The sequence below is a fragment of the Monodon monoceros genome, unplaced genomic scaffold (genome assembly GCF_005190385.1).
Source record: "Monodon monoceros isolate NGI ecotype Baffin Bay Population unplaced genomic scaffold, NGI_Narwhal_1 Super_Scaffold_13, whole genome shotgun sequence".
Lineage (NCBI taxonomy): Eukaryota > Metazoa > Chordata > Mammalia > Artiodactyla > Monodontidae > Monodon > Monodon monoceros.
Window position 1 is genome coordinate 81,287,784 of NW_021703769.1, and position 16,633 is coordinate 81,304,416.

General features: G+C 41.9%; 1 protein-coding gene and 1 pseudogene across 2 annotated transcripts in view; both read left to right on the forward strand.

Moving 5' to 3' along the window:
* Nucleotides 1–16,633, forward strand: part of BAIAP2L1 (BAI1 associated protein 2 like 1) — an 88,309-nt gene that overhangs the window by 21,180 nt on the left and 50,496 nt on the right. For both annotated transcript variants that reach the window (XM_029219388.1, XM_029219389.1), the window contains exons 2-3: nt 1,657–1,732; nt 6,842–6,928. In XM_029219388.1, coding sequence (XP_029075221.1) covers nt 1,657–1,732; nt 6,842–6,928 — 163 coding nt within the window. The remainder of the gene's footprint in view (nt 1–1,656; nt 1,733–6,841; nt 6,929–16,633) is intronic.
* Nucleotides 15,405–15,512, forward strand: LOC114895097 (annotated as a pseudogene).

Sequence of the window (16,633 nt, forward strand, 5' to 3'; positions counted from 1 at the left end):
TGCGGCAGGAACGGTCAGGCCAGACTGAGTAAGAGGACGGAGAGTCCTTGGAGGAAGTTCTGGGGGAAAAAATGGAATGGAAGATTAGCTGACAGCTTTGTACATTTGAAAAACAGTGATAGGCTCCTATGAGATCCGATGGAGCGTGTGGAAACATTTAAGGTAGATACATAGAAAAATCTAAGGCGGGGGTGGGAATGAGACAATTATTAATCCCAGGAGAAACAAAAAGAGTATATCAAGAAAGGAAGCATAATTCTTCTACATTCCTTGCATTGTAGTGACCAGTATTTACAAAGTCATAATAAACCTTGACTGTTGATTTACCAGGAAACTGTTATTTAATTATATAGGAGAGACTGGGAAAGGGAAAGTAGGGTTGTCTACCGTAGCAGAAATCCAGTACTTATTGTCCAAAATTGAGAAGCCAAGAATATTCATCAAAACTATGGCAGCAAATACAAAAGAGCACTTGCAAGCAAGCTGTTATGTGGGTGTAAGGCCAGGGGTGGGGAAGGGTTGGGGCAGGGGTTCTTTTTCACGATAAGCCGTTATACTGTCTAATAAAGTTATTATAGTCTTTTTCTACTAACTCGTAATGGAGGACCTTTTTATCCCAAAGAGTCATGTGTCAAGTATCTGCTGCTTTGGATGTTGTATGGTTTTTTATTCTTTTTGTTGCTTGGTCCTCTACAAACAAGGTACACATTTTGGGAGGTGGGTAAAGGGATTTGGCTGGTCTATCTGGAATGATTCATATTGTGAACCTTATGGTTTGTAGGTGTGACAGATATACTGTCACCGTGTGTTCTGGGTCACGAAGCCAGAGACCCATAGGAATGATTTCTTGTCTGTACTTCAGATTTAGGGTAGCATTTTAAATTTAGGCCAATGTTCTAAATAGTTGCCTGTTTTATACTTGTCATAGCACTTCTGTCTATGTTTATGACCTTCTGGTGATATAGAAATGACACTTTTAAAAATGAAAACCATGACATCTGCAGAGATAGAGCATCATGAAGTCCATAATGGGAAACCACGTCTCCCCCTCCACTGCTGTGAGCACAGGACCTACCGCACACTCCATGAATAATGAGTGAACTGATGGCTGGGAAAAAATGCCAGTGACCACCTAGAAAGAAAGTTCTAGGCTGGCCTATGTCTTAGGGCCGTCAGCAACACCCACCCCCATCCCTTCCCCAGTAATTAGGCAGAGCAAAAACAACATCTCTTGGAAATTCCTGTTCTACTGATAGCCAAAACACTGCCCATATAATTAAGTTCCTATCATGCGCCCCTGTTTCTTAGCACTATCATGACAGCCATTAACTTACCTAAACCCAAAAGGGAGCATCAGCTTCTGGACTCATGGCCCCCACAGGGTGTACTTTGTAGAGATGGAATGTCTGCTATCTGCTTCATTTACAGTAAATTCTAGGCAGCTCCTGGGCAGGCAGGGAACTGCCAGGGTCATATGCACCTCACTACTCCATCAGTTAGGATGGAAGTGCTCTTCACTACTTTCAAACCATGACTTTGTGGACGGTACCATCAGGCACACGTGGGGATCCTAGGTTATGCAGTGACACCATCTAAAGATTGCTTGGTCTGCTGTTCGCTTATTTTATTAATTTGTTTTTTTTGTTTGTTTGTCAGAATGTTATGGAACAGTTCAATCCTGGGCTACGAAATTTAATAAACCTAGGAAAAAATTACGAAAAAGCTGTTAATGGTAAGTCTGTTTTCTAAATTTATAAATATAGAATGCATATGAAAGCCATTCATTAAATATTTTACTTAATTTTTAAATGCTTGCTACTGAATTTTTAAAATATCTTTAAATTGGTAGAAACCATTTATTAATCTGTAGAACTTTGCAATGATAAGATATTAGTATACTTGAAATGAGTACGTTGAATAATAGGCTACCAAAAGTGACATATCTTAAATATCAGATTTTGCTTTTTGACACTGCTTAATCTTTTATATCATTGACATAAACATGTTTTCTACTTTTTACACCAAATTCTTTGTAAACTAATAACATATATAAAAAGTGTACTTAAAATTTTAAGATCCTGAAGCATAGGAATTATTCTCCTTTTTATTTATGTAGAAGAATTTCTTGTCTTTGGGTGTATCACTTTTGATAGTAATATGAGAAATAAAATGTTTAGCCTGAATGGAAAGACATCTAAATTAAAGGTTGAACTTAGATTCTCATTTCAAAATGAGTGCTTAATTTAAAATGAACTCAGGCATTGGCTTTTGTCTCTCTGTGAACCAGAGTTGTTTGCTGGTTTGAACAGATTTCATCTGAGGAAGCCAATGTGCATCTACACATGCATTCCCCTCCCAAAAGGGGAACGTTATCAGTGATCACCTTGATGTGGACCATTTTTTTAAAGTCTTTATTGAATTTGTTACTGTATTGCATCTGTTTTATGTTTTGCTTTTCTGGCCCCGAGGCATGTGGGATCTTAGCTCCCCAACCAGGGATCAAACCCACACCCCCTGCATTGGAAGGTGAAGTCTTAACCACTGGACCATCAAGGAAGTCCCTTATCAGTGATCACCTTGAAAACTCAAGATGCTAACAATCACCAAATTCTAACATGGTCAGAACAATTCTCCATATGTAGCAAGTGTCACCCCCAAAATATTCAGACCCCAGTTTTACCATCTACCCTGGTTCACTAAGACCAGCACGTAACATAAGTAGAAAATTTAGTTTCCAGCGGTTTGAGATTTGAAGAAAGCTTCAGACCAAGCTTTGTGTCTTTTTTTCCCCTCTTCTTTCTCTCTTTCACAATACCCCACCTTTGGCTGCTCCCCGATGATGTTTTGAAAATAAACCTGCGCCCTCACACCCTCAGTGTGAGCCTGCTCCAGGAAAGGGGAGGTGCTGGCGAGACTCGGGACTTTGGAGTACGGACGAACTATCGTTTCAGTCACTGCAAAAGTAAACTGCTTGTTGACTTCCTTCTGGATCTCTGTGCTCTTGGCCAGACGTGTTCAGTGTCAGGAAATGCAGCAGACCTGAGATTTCCCTCCCTCTCCCTCTAGCCGTACCAGTGACTTCTATGGGTGCCCCCTCCCTCCTTCAAAGAACTGGAGCCTTGTTTTGGAAGCTGACTCTCTCCTGATGATTACCTAGTCACAAGACCACAAAGTCATCGCTTTATCCATCCCCGGGAAGGAAATCACTCTGACCTGCAGTGATTTTTTTCTTTCTAGCACGAGCTGCCTCTCTGAGGCAGAGTTTTACAAGGTGACGCAGTGAAGAGCCCACAGCTTAGCCTCCTGCTAACAGGGCTTCTCCCCAGCAGCCTCTACCAGTTTAACACCTCCTGGGGCCTATTCTGCCTTTCATAATGTGTTCCAGGATTTCTGCAGGCCATCTGTTTTTGGCTGAAGCCATTGAGGAACTTCAATAAAATGTGTAAAGTCGTTGGTAAGAATCTGTAGTATAGTCGAGGATGCCAGATGTGCAGTCAACAGTTAGATTATAGCCAGCGCAGCAGCACAGCTGATGAAGAGCATAGGCCGAGCAGCGGCCCAGGAGTTTGAGAGGAGGCCGGTGGAGTATGGAGCAGGCAGAGGCCGTGTAGGAGCTGAGGCAGCTGACAGACGTTAGGTTTCAGTAGGCAGACGCTGCTTATTAGTGCTTCAGGCAGAAAAGACAGCATCCAAGCCGAGACCAGGGGTCCACGCTAGCATGGGTGAGAAGCTGTGAGGGAACAGTAAAACATAAGGTGGAATAAGGTCCTGCTATGAATGCATTTGGATGCAGCATCTGTTACCTATTGCCGCATAACAAACTGCCTCTAAGCTTGGTGGCTTAAGACAACAATAGTTCATTATTTTCAGTCGTCCTGTAAAGGCAGTGCAGTTGTCTGTACCCCTGGGACTCTGCAGTTGCAGTGGACTGGGGCTGAGCTCACTTCCTCTCTCAGGCATAGCTGGCTGTCCCAAGAGTACAAGCCCCGTGGGAGTTATGCCTGCTCGTACCCCATTGGCCAAAGCAAGTCACATGACCAAACAGCCGATCAGCATCCTAGACAATTATACCACCTGGGAATTCCGGGAGGTGTGATTCATTGAAGGCCATGACTGTAAAAATCTACGATGAACTCTGTGGAGTGTGACAGGCTTACCCTGTGGCCAGTGGGAGGCCATTGAAGGCTTTTGAGCAGAACTGTAACCTATTGAAATCATATTGATATTTTAAGGAAAGTTTTTCTGGTAGAAATGTGTATTTTAGATTGATGAAGTAGTTGATCAACCACTAAAAATTAATAAGCTTCATTCCTTAAAACAGTAAGTGGTAGAAAATCTCTAATATATCCACAAAAGGGGACAGAATTATGAAAATATTAGTTTATTTTTTCTGGATAAATTATAATTTTTAAGTTAATGCAGCTTTATCAAAAAGCAGGATATTTTACTAGACTAAGAAGGTTAATAAGTCAACAGTTAATGGAAAAATTTCAATGTGTGGATGCAAACCAAAAATTTTATTTAAGTGTTGTGTAATCCTGTATTACCATTCTCCCCCATTAATTTGCTTTTCAGCTTATCAGCACCTTGCAATTTTAAATCTTCCCACTAAAATATTACATATATTAACTTGACAGTTTACTGGCTATAAACCTTGTTTTTTGGTGGAGTCATCTCTTTTTCAGTGCTAGCTGAGACCAAAGAGTCAAAAAGCACCGTGATTTAGAACTGCCGGGGTTGTGTGCACTGCGTCTGCTTCGCCATTGACCTTGGGCATGTCCCGGAATATCTCTCTGTGCTCCACTTCGTGAAACGGGGTGATAACATCACCACCCTATGTCTTAATGTAGTGTGGTAGATTAATTAATTTAAGTAATGATTTGGAAAGTTTACATAAATGCTATTTGTTACTGCTCTTTTTTATAATTACGCTTTACAGTTATCCTTAGTCTTATGAAACAATAGTATAGTAGAGCATTAGATTTCATGAACTTGTATATATATGTAGTAAAAGCTGTAACTTTCATAATTTTTTTAATTCTACAAGACATGCAAAAATAGATTAATTTGCCTTGAAAATACTACTTTTTTTGGCCTGCAGTATCTTTGGCGGGACTTGGGCATTAATTCATTCTGTGACCTCCTCCCCCACCTTTTTAAAACTTGAAATACCTTTTAAAATTCATCTTTTAAAAACAATACCCATGGGCTTCCCTGGTGGCGCAGTGGTTGGGAGTCCGCCTGCCGATGCAGGGGACGCAGGTTCATGCCCCGGTCCGGGAAGATCCCACATGCCGCGGAGCGGCTGGGCCCGTGAGCCGTGGCCGCTGAGCCTGCGCGTCCGGAGCTTGCGCTCCGCAGCGGGAGAGGCCACAACAGTGAGAGGCCCGCGTACCGCAAAAAAAAATAATAATAAAAAAATAAAATTAAAAACTATACCCATTATAAACTGGTGTGGCCTCAGGTTTTCTTCTCAGTGAGAGGAAAGGAGCCTGAGAGGGGTTGCTTAGGGCTCTTTTATCTCCCAAATCCTGTGGTCTCCAAAGCTGCAGGGCAAAGTGATGTCTGTGTATGAAGCTGGCCTTTGAGCAAGATAAAATATTTTCTCCAAAGTCACACTAAATAGGCTAGATCTTATTGAAAAGCTTGCTTGTTGTACACCTTCAGTCTCCTGAAACCCAGCCTGTGTAAAGTGACAGAAGGAATGGGTATTAGCAGTTCCATTAGTTTGTCCAATACTCACACTGTTAGGGCATTTTATAGATTCAAATCCTTTGTTTCAAAAAGGATAACTAGGGCTTCCCTGGTGGCGCAGTGGTTGAGAGTCTGCCTGCTGATGCAGGGGACACGGGTTCGTGCCCCGGTCCGGGAAGATCCCACATGCTGCGGAGCGGCTGGGCCCGTGAGCCATGGACACTGAGCCTGCGCGTCCGGAGCCAAAAAAAAAAAAAAAAAAGGATAACTAACTTGTCCAGGAAGGTCATGTTGTTGGAAGTAACAGTAGAATTCAAACCCAGATTTGTCTTGCTCCTGACTCCCACCTACAACCTCCCCGCACCCTCCAAAAAAGAAAGAGGAAAGGGAAAAAAAAAGGAAAAGAAAAACAAATCAGAAGCATATTTCTGTACCTTATAATGTAGTTTTCAGAATCAGTTTGAAAGGAGAAATGTGATTTTTAAGATAATTAGAATCCAGCTTGTATAGCAGTAAGAGTTTTCCTGTCTCTGCCAAAAAAGAGCAGAAAGAAAAGCAGAGCATTCAGTTATTTTTCAGGTAATTTCATTTTTTTTTTGAAATGATAATGTATTTCAGATTTCATAGATTTCTCTCCTGGCAACAAGTATGGTAGTTGCTTGTGTCTCAGAATATCTTTTTCAATAGAAAAAGTAAAAATGTCATAGAAGGCCCAGGCGCCTAGACAAGCCCACACAAGCCCCTCTAGCTAACAGTATTGCAGACCTGTATTGCTGTAGAATGACCAGCTTGCTGCAGTGGATGTGTTCCAGCCCCAATTCCGTGTTAGGAACATATCCCCTCTGGAGCTGGCCTGAGGAGCAGGCAGAACCTTCTCCGGACCCCCAGTCTCTGCCACTGCTGAAGGTTCCCCAGGGCTGGTCAGAGGCGAGGATCCCGTGAGGGCTTTCCGGTGGGTGGGGGGCCTGCAGGAGTGCAGTGGAGGGACCTCTGCCCCTGGCACAGCTCGCTAGCTCAAGCCCTGCCCCCTGAGAGCCACGCTTGCCTCAGCCGCGAGGGACTCCGGGGTGTTTGGAAGAAAACCTCTGTGTCGTTTCCTCCTTTCCATGTGTAAGTGATGATTGTGTGTGTCACCTTCCCTGTCTAGCTATGATTCTGGCGGGAAAAGCCTACTACGATGGAGTGGCCAAGATCGGTGAGATTGCCAGCGGGTCCCCTGTGTCGACAGAGCTGGGTGAGCTGACCGTCCGTTACATATACACCCAACTTGAGTGCGGTTCCGGAGCCTTTGTCCTGCGAGCCCTGATGAGAACATACAAAGTGGCCCGGATCCAGAATGGAAAAGAGGGCTAGCCCAGCACTCGGGTTTGTTCACCTCTGCGGTGATTGACTCCTCCGTGGTCTGTCCAAAGTGGAGGCTTAGTTAAGGGCAGGCCACTAGGAACTGGGCTTCTGCCTCTGAGGTTTGGGCCCTAGTTCCCTGCTGATCCCTGAAGTGTGAAGCCGGGGGAGCCTTGAGCCACATTTTTAACTGAAGGGGATGTGCACGCAGCCTCCGGCCTCTGGCCGAGCGTTTCCTGTGACTCACCTTGCAGAGAGTCCAGCCCCTTTACGTTCTGCTCTTGGCTGTCACTGCTTCCACAGTTGCTCTCGGTTGTGATTTTTCCGGTTTTGCTGGTATGAATCGATCCCCTGTGCACACGCGGAGGGCGAGGGCAGCCGCACCCTCGGCAGCACCAAGGCTTCTATTTACAGAGCCGGTTCACTGTACCATCTCCGAAGCGGGGAAAGGTGGATTTTTTTTTTTTTAATAGTCCCACACATAACCATCATTTTAATAACTTGTTAAATATGTTTTACTTGACAGAGGGTGACATTTCAGAGTTTAAAATGTTTGTCAGAATTTGAAAGGTTCAGAAAACCAGAGGAAAGGATTGGTAAAGTGTGTGTTTAAAGAAATGTGTGTTCCTCTCCAATTAAAACGTAGAAAGGGAAGCAGAGGGGCAAAGGCGCATATGTTTAAGGTTCAAATAATTCACACCATTCGTATGTTAAGTGTCTTGAGGGTTTTCAGGATTGCTTGGGAAACTCCTAACTGACCCATAAAAGCCAAGGAACAAATTCAAGGTGTGATGATGGTTCTGGGGTTGGGGGCTGGGCTGCTGCGTCTGCAGTGGATCTGGGCGCTCGTTAACATTCTCTGACAGCTTTTGTACCGGAAGAGTTCATAGTCTTGAAACCTGTAGGCAAAAGCTAAGCCTGAAGTGATGCTGGGTGATGAATAAGTCAGTACTGCGATACTGAATAGAATCAGCTATGTGTAGAAAATTTCAAAGCCCTGACTTGTATTCTGTTGTTCTGGCAAGGTCTGAACTATAGCAACTCTGTCCAAAGTGGATCAGTTTAATAAAATACACACTGTGTTATGTAGACAGAAGCAGATAGTAAAATTTAGGACATTTGAGGGATGATTGGGGTGATTATAGGGTTCCAAAAATAGAACTAAATTAAAAAGAAACAGCCTATTTGTGTCAGGCATCAGGGGAAAAAGAAGTATGACCCTTATGTTAAAACATACGGCGCTTTGACACCGTCATTCAGTTTGCCTTTTTAATGTTTTATGATTCTTGCCACTGTTTAAATAAGACTTCTGTTCCACACCTTATTTGATTCAGCTGTGAGTTCATAATGTTGAATCAGCTGTTTCCACAGCAACCGTGTTGTTATAAACACGAGCTTAAAATTTCAGTTTCAATAAGGAAAATATGTTGCAATGGTGCAGTTTCTTTCATGTGTTTGTATTTCATTCAGAGGGAATGGAAATTACTTGCTGCCATTTTTGTTCCAAGTTGTCCTTTTGCTTATATTCACTCTATCATGTAGCTAATTTCCTACTCATTTGCAGCCATTCCATGATAAAGTGCAATCCTAGTAGGAGTTGCTTTTGGAGACCTAACATTTACTTCTTTTGATTTGCTTAGTTTTTTATTTTGTTGTTAAAGTTTAGACTAAAATACTACCCTATATCTGTTTAAATACCTGTATGGAAGAGCACTGGACAATTCATAGAAAAAAGAGAGACCTAAAGTTGATTGTACCTTTCTTGTTTTTCAAGAAGATTTTCTGATCTAGTTACTGACATTTTGGTATTGGTCTTCATACTTTATTATGAAACTTATGTTACAAATTCTATTTGTTAAAAACTGAAGGGGTATTACATACGTGAAGATTATGAATCATTTCAAAATTTTCATTCCTGAAGAGTATTATCTCTGAAAAGCCTTTCTTTTCCCACGCCCCACCCCCGCAAAAAAAATCCTGTAGTTATACAATTTTCCGTTTAAAATTTTTGCCTTGGGAGGAAAATACCCTCTGGCTAAAAATATTTACTTAATTCATAGAAATTTGTAGTGAGGATTCAACTTGGAAAACTTGGCCAAGTACATTATTAATGTAAATCAGGGTGGCAAAGCTAAGCATTTCAGTCTCTTCTCACTTTAGAGGAAAGAAAAGGTGTGTGTGTGTGTGGGTGTTGATTAGCCTTTTACTTTTTGTCTTCTGGGTCGGCCTCTGTTAGTAGCACAGGGCTGCAGCAGTACCATTTCTGACTTTTAGCTATGGGTGTTTTCATTTTGATATCCCTCTTTCGGCATCAGCTCACCCAGTGCTGTGTGAATCATTTAAGATGCTCTTGCCCACGAGTAACAAAATACCCAACTAACAGTGGTGTAAGCAATAAGGATGTTTATTATCCCACATAAGAAGGCCAGGAACAGGGGGTTCTTGGTTAATCATTACTAAGGATTCTGGTTCTTTCTCTCTTTCTTCTCGTCCTAGAGCCCAGCTCCTCATGGTACCAAGGTGGCTGCCCTGCCATTGCTAGTCTCAGGCATCACACCCTCCCTCTTCCCACTATGTCCAGAAGCAGGAAGGAGCACGCTTTACAGAGGAGGAAACCTTTTCCCAGGAGCCCCAGCACACACCCTCTTGTTCTCTCTGGCCTGATTTGGATCACACGCCTATGACCCAGCAGCACTATTCCCAGGCATGGTTAGCCAAGGGATACATCGAGGGGGAGAGGGCACAGCTGTTAGGAGGACACCCGATGGTGCCACCAGTCAGCCAGCTCTGGTTATCAGAGGTCTTGTTTCAATGGCTTTCAGTGAAAGGAAAGGACTTAACACGCGTTACTGCTTTAGCTGTGCTGTGAGCTGCAAAGTGCTGCTGCGTTTTGCTTGTGTCTCTGACTGGGATAGTGTTTTTCTCCCACATGGGTTGTGTGGTTTTACTATCGTGTGTGTACTTCACACTCTATTTATGATTGTTTCTCCAGTAGACCACAGCCATCCTTCCCAGTCTATTCCTATTTGGGAAGTGGGACTCCCAAGCACAGAAGATGAATTAGGGATGTGGGGTAGTTTTTGTTTTTCTGTCCTTTTGCTTTTCTTCTCAAGCCTTTGGGTATCTTTTCATCACAGACTCTTGGGGCATCTTCCCTGCCTCCGCTTCTCTCTCCTTTCTTTCCTCCTCTCATCTTCCTCTCTGCTGACGTACCTGCACGGTCTCACAGCCTCTTTCATCACTGCCATATTTCTTTCCAGGCTTTTCTTCCGGTGAGTTTGTGCCTAAGAGCCAACATTGAGTGCTTGCTCTCCTCGGGCACAGGACCCAGTGCCTGACAGGGCCTTTAGTTCAGCATCTCATTTAGTCCTCAGAGCCGTCCTGCACAGATCTGGGTGCAGGCACTTCCACTGTCTCCATTTTCCACGTAAGACCCAGAGGTGAAGTGTGTGCCTGGGTCACACAGTTAGCAGGTGGTCCGACTTGAGGATCTGAGCTCTTCACCTCTGCACTTACTGCACTTCACTGAGGCGAAGGGAAAGGAAAGAGGCAGCCAATCACGGGTTGCTGAAGAGGAAGAAAACAGGAACCCCGCGACGGGGACCTTTTCAAGAAGGAAATGAGAGGGAATCATTGGTGTCAGAGCAGCCAAAGACTGGGGAGGGGCTGGCAGGTGTGGTGATTGGAGCTCACTGGCCCTCTCAGAAATGGTGGCTTCACTAGGGTCCTGACCATAAACACCAGGTGTTACAGGGTTGAGGAAGACGGAACTAACAGAAGTTTTACTTACATATGTATGCCTTCTTACATGTATTGCTTGACTTTTGTACAGCTGTGCTTCACATAGAAACTCAGGTCTCACTAAGTGCGTGCTGTGTGCCGGGTCCTTCGTGTGTTGCCTCATCTCATCCTCAGGAGCCTCATGGATAGATGTTTCCTCCGAGGTATGCAGGGCGGATGCTCGCCCCACGTTTCCCTGGGGAGGCTGGTAGACCATAGGGTAAACTTGGCAGTCACAGCCTTCTGCATGGTGGTGAGATAACCTCCATGGGCACCCACACTGGGTCCTGTGTCCTTAGCCATGTGCTCTGCAGCCAAGCAAGGCAGAGCAAGGGCTGTGGAGGTCGTGACCTCTGCGAGAGGATGGTAGGCGGCATTGGTGCTGCTTGGGAACGATCCTGTGACCCAGGACAGGGAGGCCAGGCCAGGTCTTATTTTCCCCTGCGACTGCCCAACACCTGAGAGATGCTCAGTAAAGCTTGTGTTGTTACAGTGCCGCTGTCAACTTACACCACCCTGGGCAACACGTCACCTTATGAGTGGTTGGCAGGACTAAGGGAGAGGACAGCAACACGTTCTGGGTTGTTTGAAGATGAAGTGAGATAATGTGCCTTGTGTTTTCTAAAGTTTCACAGACCAGAAAGATGCCTCTCTGTTGCCGCTTCATATGTTCACAAGTATTTGAGAATTCAAAAATCAGTACCAATTTTTTTTCATTGACATTATTCTCTTCCATAAAGTAGGTGATACGTTTGTAAGAATATACATTTTTGCTTGATTATTCAAGAACAAATTATTTCAGTTCTCTCCATTGTATCTTCATTTTCTATTTCATTAATGTCTACTCTTACCCTTTTTTTCTTCCTTGTACTATCTTTGGGATTATTCTGCTGTTCTTTTTCTAATTTCTGAAATGATACATTTAACTCATTAATTTTAAATACAGGTAGGACCACAAAGCTGACCATACAAGTTAAAACCATGTAAAGCCATCTTAATAATCAATGGGGAAATTATGATTGTCCTGTGACCTTTAAAAATGTTTGCCAGAAACATTAAAAGCTCTCTCACTTTCAGTTATAAATGTGTAAGGAAATGGAAAAAATAAAATATTTATTTAGTACACAGTACTTTAAAGCATTAGAAACACCGATAGTTAAAGCATTTTTATTTATTTGTAAAAAACTCGAGTCGTTTCAACAACTCTTGTCGCCTTCTTGTATAACTTAAGATACAATATGCTTTCGCAAATTGTCATGCTCCTTTTAAGCTTGGATCAGCTTACAGCATTTTATCCTCGGTGATTTCAATGTTGTGAGATAGCCTTGAGAGTTCCTTTAATGTGAAGTTTTTTGGGCTGGTATCACTTTCTCGGAAACACCTTCACCCTTTTCACCACAACCGTCTTCCTCAATTATGTTGATGATTCTGGGCTTCACTCCATTCTTGTGGCTATACATCCAGGGTCTCTCAAACAGTAGCAGTGTTGACGTTCCCACAGGCAGGTATTTCTTCTGTAACTCCATTTACAGTCATTGTTACCACTTTTAATGTCTTTGCTGTACTTCCTCTCTCAATTATTCATATTTGTAACACATCACATGGTTTGTCGCTGGGAAACAGGGAGGCAACACACCTACACACTTTGCTGTCTGTGTGCTCTATCTGCAGTCCTTGCAGCAACACCACACTGTCTTAGTTACTGTAACTTTATGATAAATCTTGATATCTAGTAGGAGATATCAAGTAAAGTAAGTAGGTCTTATTTGAGATTGTCTTAGCTATTATAGGACTTCTGCATGTACACATTCTTTAGAATCAGCTTGTCAATTCTCACTAAAAAAAAAAAAACTCTCGGATTTTTGACTATAGATTGAATCTATAGATGAATTTAGAGAGAACTGACTCAATCTTCTAATCCATGAAGATGGTATATCCTTTTAATTACTTGGGACTTCTTTAATTTCTGTTAGCACTATTTTGTAATTTTCATTGTAGAAGTCTTGCACATTTTTATACATGTGTATACATTTTATACATTTTTAGTTACTTATGACATTTTTGTCCTATTGTAAATGGCGTTTTAAATTTTTTTATTTTCTACTTTTTTTATTCTGTTGAGATTTCAATTTGTCATTCTTTTTCATTACTATAAGTTCTATTTAGTTCTTTTGAAATCTGTGAATTAACTTTTATCATTTTAATAGCTTTATTGAGATCTGATTAACATATAGTACAATTGCCCCGTTTAAAGCGTATAGTTCAGTGGTTTTTAGTATATTCACAAAGTTTTAAATTATCACCACAGTCAACTTTAGAACATTTTCCTCACTCCAGAAAGAAATCACATACCCATTAGCAGTCACCTCCCATTCACCCCCAACTCCAGTCGTATTTAACCATTAATGTATTTTGTCTCCTATAGAGTTGGTTTTGCTGGACTTTTCACATAAATGGAATCATACAATATGTGATCTTTTGTCACTGGTTTCTTTCACTTAGCACAATGATTTCAAGGGTCATTCACATTGTAACATGTAGCAGTACTTCCTTTCTTTTTATGGATGGATAATATCCTATTGTATAGATATACCACATTTTGTTTATCTGTTTTATCAGTTGATAGATATTTAGGTTGCTTCTACCTTTTAGCTATTAAAACATACTGCTGCTATGAACATTCATGTACAAATTTTGTGTGTACATACGTTTTTCTGTCTCTTGGGTATATACTTAGGAGTAGAATTGCTGGCTCATATGTTAACTCTAAATTTAACCCTTTGAGGAACTGCCAGAGTATTTTTCAAAGTGAATGCACCATTTTACATTCCCACCAGCAGTGTATGAGGGTTCCAACTTCTTTAAGTCCTTGCTAACACTTGTTATTGTCTGTCTTTTTGATTATAGCCATCCTAGTGAGTGTGAGGTACTACCTCATTTGAGTTTTGATTTACATTTCCCTAGTGGTTAATGTCGAGTATCTTTTCATGTTCTTACTGGTCATTGCATATCATCTTTGGAGAAATGTCTATTCAGATCCTTTGCCCATTTTTACTTGGGTTATTTGTCTTTTTATTATTGAGTTTGCCAATCAACTTTTAATAAAGCTTTGTTTTTCTCTTTTGATTCTTTTTATTATCAATGCAGTTTGAAGTTCTTTCTTTCTTTCTTTCTTTCTTGGCTGTGTTGGGTCTTCATTGCTGTGTGTGGGCTTTCTCTAGTTGCGGCAAGTGGGGACTACTCTTTGTTGTGGTATGCGGGCTTCTCATTGCAGTGGCTTCTCTTTGTTGCAGAGCATGGGCTCTAGGCACGCAGGCTGCAGTAGTAGTGGCATGCGGGCTCAGTAGTTGTGGCTCGCGGGCTCTAGAGCACAGGCTCAGTAGTTGTGGCACGTGGGCTTAGTTGCTCCGTGGCATGTGGGATCTTCCAGGTCCAGGGCTCGAACCCGTGTCCCCTGCATTGGCAGGCATTCTTAACCAACACGCCACCAGGGAAGTCCCAGTTTGAAGTTCTTGACAGTCTAATTCTGCTGATGCTTTACTGTGCCTCTTGATTCTCATTCATGTGGAAATATTTCTGTATGGGTTTTATTGTCATCTCATTGTTCTCTTCCATGTTGGGGTCACCTATGGAGGTGTAAAAGTTTTGCCGTTGGAAGTCACCAAGAAATGAAAAGTAAAAAAGCCAAGCAATGGTGGAGCTTCTCTCATTTAAATATGTTTAATTCTTAGAAAATAAAAATAGTTGATGGAATATGACTTACCATTTGATAAAATTCTTGTAAAATATTTAGAATGTGCAAATGAAATGCTCCTTTATTTTCTGTCATATCCATACTAACAAAGGTATTCTGCCAGTTTTGCAGGGAAAGTGACTCAGACTTTATGGAAAATATCTTTAAATGTCTAAAATTTGTAAGCTCTTCTAATTATCTAAAACTTAAATAATGGCAGGTTTTAATTTTCTATAAATAGGCTAGATACACATCCTTTTCCCAGGAGTCATTCCTAATGGTTTGCTCTTGAAAACAAAAGGTCCTTTATGAATGGAGTCTGTTCTCCTATTATAGAGAATATTGAGGAAATGTGTCATTGCTTTTTCTCAACTATAATTGAAAGTAATAGGAAAATTCTAATGATTCAAGAGAATTGCCAAATTTTAGTCATTCTTATGCTAAATGCACTGAACCACTAGAAGATTACAGTAAGAATTAGCATATATTTTGAAGTAGCCTTCAAATTCGCTTTGTTAAAGCATCACCTTTTATCAGTTGTACCTTAACTGAGCAAACAAGAGCCAAGGGGCTGGCCAGCACTGATTTGAAACTAAAATTTTATTGGGACACGGCCGTGCCCACTTGTTCATGTGTTGTCTGCAGCTACACTGGCAGAGCTAAGCGGTTGCAACAGAGGAGACCTGAACTGTTTACAACCCGGCCCCTTGCAGGCCCTTACTTGACAGCAGAAGGCCTTTAGGGTCATCCAGTTGCTTAAGTCACTCAGGACGGAGCCATCGTGTGAGGGATTTGATATCCTTTTCTCCAAAGAAAAAGCAGCTCCTTACCATCTGCGATCTAAGTGCTTGGGTTTAAGACTATACTTTCCAGGATCATTCCTGTAGTCTGTTACTAAGTGCTTGGGTTTAACACACATTAACAGCATGATCCCAATAACCACAGCATGTAAGCAGCTCTGGGGCGACACCGCCTTGCCCTGTTGGGAGAAACAAATGAACAGACAAATGCAAAGCCAAAGACCAGAGCTCTGTAGTCAGGATTTGGCAGGTAAAATATTTTAATCCACTGTGTTTGTTAAATAGTAAGTCATATGAATAATAATTCACGTGACTCAGGTCGTCAGGGTGTGTACCTGTAGCTGTGCACATAAATCCTTATCACAGATACACAGTTCAACTCAAGGAACAGTGCTCATTTAAAAGAGGAAACTGAAATTTGTCTACAGCTTCCAGTTTTGTCCCTCAGTCAAATGACGTTTATTTTTTAAGACTTAGGAAATGTGGAAATGGTGGAAAGGGAAAACAGAAATGGTCAGGGGAAAATATTTTGGCAAAATATTCAAAAGAAACTTTGAACCAGTTTTTTCATCTTTAAACCATAGAAAAATAAAGCTTGTTCTCACTTATTTCTCAAGGAATAACAGGGGACTTTCTTCAGGGAGTTGACAAATTTCCTGTGAGGTATAAGGACCTCAGCATTACATAAATTTAGACTGTGTTATTATGTTCCAATTCAGCCAGCTATTACATTATTTATGTATGTATGTATGTATGCATGTGTGTATGGCTGCATTGGGTCTTCGTTGTGGTGCCCAGGCTTTCTTTAGTTGCATCGAGCGGGGGCTACTCTTCCTTGTGGTGCGTCGGCTTCTCATTGTGGTGGCTTCTCCTGTTGCAGAGCACGGGCTCTAGGTGCGCGGGCTTCAGTAGTTGCAGCACGCGGGCTCAGTAGTTGTTGCATGCAGGCTCTAGAGCACAGGCTCAGTAATTGTGGCACACGGGCTTAACTGCTCCGTGGCATGTGGGATCTTCTCGGACCAGGGCTTGAACCCGTGTCCCCAGCATTGGCAGGTGGATTCTTAACCACTGCACCACCAGGGAAGCCCACATTATTTTGAATCATCTGTTAAATTGTTTGGGCCAGTTTCTTAAATTGATCACAAAACAGAAGATTTTATCTCCTCACCATCAGGGAACCTAGAAAATCATAGGTTTTCTTTTGTTATTGATAGAGTGTTCATTGGTCATGCAATTAAACAATATATATTTATTACAGTTTTGTCTTGTTGACACTCAAAATCCA